At 42.3% G+C, this 8,457-nt stretch overlaps 1 protein-coding gene across 3 annotated transcripts; it reads right to left on the bottom strand.

Annotated features, from left to right (window-relative positions):
• Nucleotides 1-488: 488 nt before the first annotated feature.
• On the bottom strand, nt 489-8,189 carry NPY2R (neuropeptide Y receptor Y2). 3 transcript variants are annotated; one of them, XM_072773739.1, is made up of 3 exons: nt 7,994-8,186; nt 3,516-3,628; nt 489-3,176 (listed from the first exon to the last, which is right to left on the bottom strand). In XM_072773739.1, exons 2-3 carry the CDS (start codon nt 3,604-3,606, stop codon nt 2,458-2,460), a joined length of 810 nt encoding a protein of 269 aa, XP_072629840.1. In that variant the 5' UTR covers nt 3,607-3,628; nt 7,994-8,186; the 3' UTR covers nt 489-2,457. The 3 variants fall into 3 exon arrangements, with proteins under 3 accessions (XP_072629840.1, XP_072629838.1, XP_072629839.1); XM_072773737.1 differs by having other exon boundaries at nt 489-3,628; nt 7,994-8,189; XM_072773738.1 differs by lacking the exon at nt 7,994-8,186 and adding an exon at nt 4,722-5,819 and having other exon boundaries at nt 489-3,628.
• Nucleotides 8,190-8,457: the final 268 nt, after the last annotated feature.

Below are 8,457 nucleotides of genomic sequence, written 5' to 3'. Positions count from 1 at the left end.
CTGGATTTAACCCTCTGATGAGACACCCATGTGGATATGTCAAGTCAGCTGATTGAAGGGTTTGAAGTCTGGAAGAAAGTCTGGTCTTAGATTCAAACACTGTCAAAATAGGGACTATAATTGCAGCCGTAAGAGTGAACCCATTGACTCACGTTCATGCACAGGAAGAAAAGAGAGCTAAATTGTCTAGGACTCACCACTATTTTCCTTTTGTTGGTTGTGTCAAAAGCTTACTATTTCATCTTGTACAGAAACTCTGATATAAAATATCACACATGGGGTGTCTGTGTGGCTCAGTTTGTTAAGCTTCTTCCTTCGGCTCCAGTCATGATCCCAAGGTTTGGGAATCGAGCCTTCCATCAGGGTCCCTGCTCAGCAGAGAGCCTGCTTCTCCATCTCCCTCTGCTGCTCCCCCCTTTTGTGTCTCTCTCTGTCAAATAAGTAAGTACAGTCTTTTTAAAAATACAAATAAAATAAAAATCATACAATTTTTCTAATTTCCCAAAGTCTTTTATTTCAACAGATGAAAATCACTACATAAAAAGATATTTTGTTAATGAGTTAACAGAATTAATTAGATCACATATATTAATTGGATCATTAATTAGATTCTAATAATTTACTACTACAACTAGTGATACAATACATACACATTACCTACAAGGTAAGAATTCTCCCAGAGGGGGAAAAAAAAACCTTTAACCACAGTTATCTATTAGCATCTTAAGCAAAGTAACTCCTATTTAGAGGACAAAAAGCTTCTTCTTGAACAGTTATGTCAAGTCCAACAGAAAAATCAATTCCTCCATTCACGATATATTACGTGTATATTATTTTTTGTTTTCTTCTTAATTAGTCTTCCACTGTTTCCATTCTTTTTCAGTATTCCAAGAGGGCATTGGAAATAATTCAGCAAGAGCCATGGTATGAATTTTAAATATATCCATAAAATGAAACTCTCCAGTTCATAAAGTTAGTGTTTGTAACTAAATGTAATATTTATATTGAAGCTTTTTTAAAATTTAAGAAATTTTTCACAAAATCAGCCATACTGACAAAATATGATTATAATGAAACTTCTTTAACAGCCTCCAAACGAGTACAAATATTTTAACATCTCAATGAGTTTTCATAAATGTACTAGGGTTTTAACATCTGTGGCTGGGTACTATTGAAATAAAAATAATAGTCACAAAAATCATTCAATGAAAAACACTGTAGCATCTACACGCCACTATTTATCAGTAAAAATTTATTATGTATATATTCATAAGTTAACCAAAATACATAACTAATTATTTTGAGAGGAGGATAATTTATGTTGAAATTGGTTCTCAATAGAACGTTTGCAAAGTGGAACGAATACAACGTTTTTAATATTTCTTACCTGATGGGTTGCATTTTGATGAAATTATATTGTTTTACTAATTCTGAATGGGTCCATGGAAGATGAATTTCAAAAAACAACACTACACTGTTCTGTAAACACATTAGAGCTATGTATGTATCTATACAAAAACCATTTACAAATAACCACAAAATGTTGCAAAATGCCACAAAAATATTATCTCCCAATCTGTATTAATTTTTAGTGAAGACAGATTGAGTCCCAACACAGGAAAGCACATGTTCAAAGAAAAAAAAAAAAGAACAATTAGCAGTGATTAAAGGTTTTGAGTATACAACTCTTCTGCTATGTAAATAGTATATAGTATCTATAGAAAGCAGTCACAACTTGAAATGAGAAACTAAGTGACAGTTTGCATTTCTACAATTCTGAGAATTTCCACCTTCAATTCTAAATTGAAGCAAGTTTTCACTAAACGTGCACTTGGTTTCAAGAACAACTGGCTAGCGGAGTGTTAAAGATTTCCCCCATCACTGGTCAAAACACTGATTATCTAGCAAATTTCAGCTTATTTCCTGAAAGTCATTCAAATAATTGGTAATGCTCTCTGAAGGATTAGTCCATAGGAAGAATAATTTTATTAAAAAATACAACAAACAGCCCTCAGTTTCCTAGGGAAATTGATCTTGGGTAGTCCTTTCATCAGATGAGGGGGGCAGTGAACAGCACATCACCCCCGGTCGAAGCCCTGATAAGATTTGAAGGGCAACCTGTCTAGCCACCGCTTTTTAGCAATGCTGAAAATGCCAATTCCTCGTTCAGGCTTCCTTCATTCTGGAAAATAGCCCAAGTGTTTCTCTCTGCTTTTACTCTTACTTTGACCTACCAACCAAGCAACTGGAGGCAAACTGTTCACTGTATCTTTGAATATGAGTATTTTTACCTAGCCTCTGCCAACCAGATTTCCACTGATTACACTGCAGATGCTTCCACTTCGATCTTCTGTTTCTTCCTTTAAATGGGAAATCAGGATGCACCTGGGAGCCCTCCTCAACCAGATTGACGGCTCTGGTCAGAATTCATCTACCAAGCTTCACACCAGAGCTTCCTTAGACGTTGGTAGCTTCTGAGAAAGAGTCATTGGGGCCATGGTTCTTTTTGACTTCCAGGTTCTTTTTAGACTTGAATGTCACAGACACCTCGGAGTGAATGGCATCCAACCTCTGCTCACAGCGGAAGGCTGCGAGGAAGGCCTTTCTATAGTTGCTGTTCATCCAGCCATAGAGGAGGGGGTTGGCAAAGGTGGAGCACATGGCGATAATGTGGAACACGGTGAAGATGAGTTTGTATTCCTTCAGGTCTAGGACTTGGTTGTCAATGTCGACAGCAAGCTGGAAGGCATGGAGAGGCAACCAGCTGACCGCAAACACCACCACCACACACACCAGCATTTTGGTGGTTTTCTGCCTTCGCTGATGGTAGTGATCACTGGCAGCTCCAGGGCTCACGTGGTTCTTAAGTTTACTCCAGATACGAGTGTAGGAAAAAGATATGATGCCCAGAGGCAAAACATACAGGATTAACAAGGAAGAAAGACTGTAGATGGTGCCATAGATGTTCTTCTCCTCACCAGGCCACTTCTCTGTACAGACCACTATCTCAAAGTCAGGAATAATCTCAATGAGAGAATACTCGCGGAAGATGGCCAGGGGGCTTGCTAGCAGAGCACTGATGCCCCAGGCCAAGCCAATAATCAGGAAGCTGATTCTCTTGGAGATCTTGCTCTCCAGGTGGTAGACGATACAACGGTGCCGGTCCAGGGCAATTACTGTCAAGGTGATGGTGGACACTTGTACTGCCAGGCCCTGGGCATAGGGTACCAGGTGGCATAGGACAAGACCCATTTTCCACTCCCCCATTAAGGTGTAGGTAAGAGTGAATGGCAAGCACAGGGTGTTCACCAGAAGATCTGCCACAGCCAGATTGGCAATGAAAAAGTTGGTTACTGTGCGCATGCTCTTGAATTTGATCACCACATGAATCACCAAAGAGTTTCCAATTACCCCAAGCAAGATGATGGAGCAATAGGCTAAAATGAGGATAATTCGTACCTCAATCAGCATGGTGCTGTCTATAAGCTCTGGCTCAGGGTCAGGGGCCAGCTCACCTCTAGGAGTGGTTTGCCGTGGATGATACTTCTCCACCTTCATTTCTTCCACTGTCTGGTTCTCATCAGCTTTTGCACCTACTGGACCCATTTTCAGCAACTAGAACAAGAACCTATAATTAAAAAAAGAAGAAGAATAAGAAATATGGAACAAGGAAAACACAAGAGTGACACAAAGGAATGTCACAAATGGAATGGTTTCATTTTGATTAGGACTCAAAATATCTATCCCCTGATCCCTAAAATTGCACGTAGTTTAACATTTTAATAAAGCGGGCTCATTAATAAGTCTATTCACAAATATAGATGAATTAAACCAGGTCCCTGAAATGTATATTATGATGGTAAAATGTAATACCTGTAGTACGGTGAGAATGCTACCCAATTGAGCCAATCAATTTTTAAGTGGAATGAATGTTAGAAACTTTGCCAGTTAATCTTAGAACTCCTATAAACTCTTCAAATTAATTTTAAGGTAGATAAAAAATCATCTGCAATATCTTGACTGCTTTCAGTTTATAAATATAGCAACAAAATTGCACAAAAAAAGAGAAAAATATTAAAACCCTTTGCATGGTGTCTGGACCTTGGAAGTATAACCCTTTGCGTGGTGTTGGGACCTTGGAAGTATAACATATTTAAGATAAACTGAGTAGATTCCATTCCAGAGCCATTTCTTCTAGTGTTTGGGTTAGTGTTAAAAATAGGCAGCCTGTGTAAAACCGTTGCTTTTATTTATTTATTTATTTATTTTTTTTTTTTTTTTATGATCTGAAATCAACTTCCTACTGACATGCAGCAGAATCCCACACAGGATCTATACGAAAAATATGTCTGAATCTGAAGTATATTTCTCTCTGACCTCTAAATATAAAAGTTCTGACCCTTTTCTTCCCCAGTTGCACTCACCAAGACTTTTCCTTCTGCATGCCCTACCTCAGTCAATGCTATCCCTATGGATTACGCCATGTACAGTTAAAAAGTAGGTAACCACCCTAGGCTTTGTCAACTCCTTTAGCTCCCACACCTAAGAGAACCCTCGGCCTGACCTTACAGACCTCTCTCGATGGTCCCCATCATTTCTACCATGTTGATTTTGTCCTTCTTGATTTCTTACCACAGTTACTCTACTGGTCTTCTGACTTATTTCACTTCCTCATCTCTTGCTTTCATTCATTCATTCACTTAACAATAATAAATGAGCACCTGCAAAATGCCAGATGGCTCCGCCCTTGTGATGCTTACACTTATTCTAACATGCATTCAGCAAGCATTCACAAACCTATGTCAGGAATCAGGGTTTGTGCCGAAGAGAATGACAACAGGATAGTGCCTTCACTCGCAGGCTCTTACCTTTGACTAGAGAGAGCCTACTGTGACATCAAAATTGTCTTTCTGAAACTCAGATGGGGTCATATCACTTCACCCATGTCTCCAGGTGGCTTAAAACAATGTAGCCTCCTGGTTTCAAATAGGAAATTCTCTTTTTCAAGCTTGTAAAAACATCCAGAGCCCAACATCATAGAAGTTCTGAATGCAGTCATAATGACAAAAGGCTGCTACCATTCATCAGAACCTCTTTTAAATAAATTTGGTTTTTATTAATCATAATAGCATCTACCTACATTGGTAGGTGAGTCATATTTATTCAGCCCACAGAACAACGCCTGGTTGGGCCCCCAGCTCCATCCCTTACCCTTCCTCTTGGAGGGCTAACTCTCACAGACTATATTTCCAGGCCCCCAAGTCATCCGGAGGATGCCTGAGTTTGGTCATAGGAGGCATTGGCAGGAACTTACAAGCCAGAGAAAGGGAGAAGCCCCTGTATTCTTCTCCTTCCCTCTCTCCTCTGGACAATGACTCAGCAGCTGTTCTGTGGCTCTGGATCCCACAGGACTAGTCCATAGTGATTCTATTTCCAGTGGATGGCCCTGGTCTCTGGGCTTTGGTCACACCACCTCCTTACTCCCTGTGTCCCCCTTGCTGGAGGTACTATCGACTCTCTGCTCTTGCTAATCCTTGAGTGGCCTCAGCATCCCCTGTTTGGCTTCCATCACTTGTGTAGTCATGTCTCTGCATGACTTACATTTTCAAATAGGTTCTGTTTTGCATGATCTGCTGATAGATACCATGCATACATGCTTTCATCAATTTGTTCTCCCACTGATGGTTCTGCACATGTAGGGTGATACCACTGGCCTAGAGAAGATAATCTCAACTCCATTATATGACATACAAAACTTTTCTTGAACTCATCCCTGCCCATCCTCTGGCTTCATCTCTCCTGACATGTCAATACATATGTTATCTCCTGTCATACTAAACTACTTCCTATTCCAGCAATGCATCAGCTTTTCTCATGCCTCTCTGCTTTCCCTGCTCTGAACTGGGAGTCTCTCAGTTATCCCAACAATCTGTGTTCACTTCTACTATTGCAAGAAACACAAGCCACAGTGCAATTATCTCCCCACCACAGCAATCCCTTTCAGGACAGAAACTGGATCTGTTCCATCCATTGTTTAATTCTTAGCACACTATCTAACACATTAATTGTACTTAATAATTTGGCAAAACAAATGTGAAGCTAAAGGAAAGCATAATTTTACTGAATACTCGAAGTCAGCAAAATACAAACAATTCCTTTCCTTAAGCTGATTGTCTTTACAGAAATCCTTGCACTGATAATGACGTCCTTGTGCTTATTTTCTGGTTCTTAGGTAACTGCCTCTGCAAGAAAGCTGTTCCAAGGTCTCTCTTAAATCAATCTCTGATTAAAGCATTAAAAACTTCCAGTCAGTATATACCATAAGGAAAGCTCACACACACACACACACACACACACACACACACTTATAAGAGCCTTATTGCAGAGAGATTTCCATATACTCATATATTTGTTTTACTGATATAGTCTGGTTCTGTCTGCATAAATTTCAAATAGCTTGTTGCAAGGAGCCTAGACCCTCTCTTTTATTTGCCTCTATTCTCTAGAAGTTAGAAAAAAAAAAGTGAAACTAATCATTTAAATCTTGGAGTGTATATTTGATAGGCAATACCATTTCCCTAACCTAAAAGAGACTTTAAAGAACCCAATTAGTCAATCCTGACAACTCATTAGCAGGATTAACAAGACTCCACGAGGTCTGGGTTTGAGGTTTGCCACAAGCTAAACTGAGAGTAAGCCTGAGATAGAAGGATATTAGTTTATGTATTAACTTATTCGGGTTTTTCTTTTCAGTTCTATTTTCTCTATTTCAGAGCCCCTTTATTTAAACTTCTCTGCAGGAATGGTTATTGATCCACAGCCAATTTGCATATGGGCACTAATCACTGTTCTCAAGCACACTGCTGCTGGCTTTCAGCCAGGTCAGAGCTCTCCCCGGAGAATGTATCATTTTATGATTTTATGATTGGGCTTCTGGAAAGGTGCAAGAGGAAAAGGGAGTGCATGGAGGAAACTGACTGATTAAAACCCCAAAAGCACAAAAAAAAATAAAAGATAAGTAACCCTTTTTTTGAAACAAGGCAATAGGAAGCATCATCATCAGTCAAGTCAGTTAAGAACTGTGAATAGTATAGTTTTCTTGAACAAGGGAACCCTCAGAGTTTCTGTTACAGAAATATTTGTTTGTAGAGCAGGAAAAGGACTTCAAGTTTCCTTTTTCAGAAGTACAGAACTTCAAATTGCCTGAGTGGGAAACCAATTTCTGCTCTATTTACATTTGCGGGGCTTTTTGCAACAGGACTCTTATTGCCGCAGGTTGGCCTTAGTGAGACTTAACCCCCTGACAATCTCAAAAATCTTCCAGGAATGTTTCCGGGGGTGGGGGGGACCAGAAATCACACCACACACCTTACACTTAGTCCTAGGGAGAGGGGAGTGGACTCTCAGAATGCCACATGCAAGACATGACTGCTTCCTAAGCCGAAAGTTGAAAATATTCACCTAAGGGTCTGGTAAGGGATCACTTTTCCCTGTGTCTGAGCTTCTGGCTCCCCCTTGCCAACAGCATCGTCCGTGTCATCTCACCGAGTTCGACCGATGTGCCCCCCACTGCGCAACGTTTTAAAGCTTTTACTTTTGCCTCCTTCTCGTGCACCAGATGCTCCGACCCAGTGGGTGAGCCCTTCGGGTGCAAAACCAGCCAATGCTTAAAACAAATGTACAACAAACAAACTAACAAACAAACGATGTACTTATTCTTGAACAGCCCTGGAGAATCCAATAGGACCTCCTTTTGATTAAATTAAAAATTAAATTAAAAAGAGAGACAGACAGAAATGGTAACAACCTGCTGCTCGGGAAAAGATGATGCCCTGTCTCTAAAGGTCAAGGAAAGAAGAAGAACCCTCGGCAGCAAAGGAACATTCGAGCTAAAGTAGAAAATGGTGATGGTTTCCCCGCAACCCCCACCTTCACCCTAAATGAGAGGGGAAAAAAAAAAAAAAAAGTCACTCATGGAAGACCTCGGCCATACCCTCTTGTCAGAACCAGAGCTCTTCGTCCCGGCGGGTCCTCGTTCCCAGGACGTGCCCCGGGTTGGGGCTCAGCCGGGCGGGGGCTGGTCCCCGGACAGGAGCAGGTGCGGCAGGTGCGGCAGGTGCAGCAGGTGCGGGGCGACGGCGCACACCCGCGGTCCGAGCCCGCGCCCCCTCGCGGACCCCGCCCGCGCCTGCAACGGCGGCCTCGGCGCCTCCCCGGGGACCGCGGGGACCGAGCTCCGGGCGTCTGCGCCCCCGGCCCCGGCCCCCGCCCCGGCCCCCGCCCAGCGCGCGGCCCCGCGAGCCACGGCCCGCCGAGGGGCTGCTCCCCCGCCCGGGCACGTCCGCGGCGAAGGCGACGCCCGAGGGGGCCGACGTGGAGGCCGGTCCCGCGCCGCGGGGGCCCGAGGAAGCCCCCGACCTGCCTGCGGAGGGGTGTCCCCGCCTTCTGTGGGTCTCC

This window comes from Canis lupus, chromosome 13, assembly GCF_048164855.1.
Source record: "Canis lupus baileyi chromosome 13, mCanLup2.hap1, whole genome shotgun sequence".
In the NCBI taxonomy this organism is placed as follows: domain Eukaryota; kingdom Metazoa; phylum Chordata; class Mammalia; order Carnivora; family Canidae; genus Canis; species Canis lupus.
This window is presented reverse-complemented; position numbering and strand designations above follow the sequence as displayed.

Excerpts from the sequence above, each read along its gene's own strand:
- NPY2R (XM_072773737.1), bottom strand. The coding sequence starts at position 3,606 with ATGGGTCCAGTAGGTGCAAAAGCTGATGAGAACCAGACAGTGGAAGAA.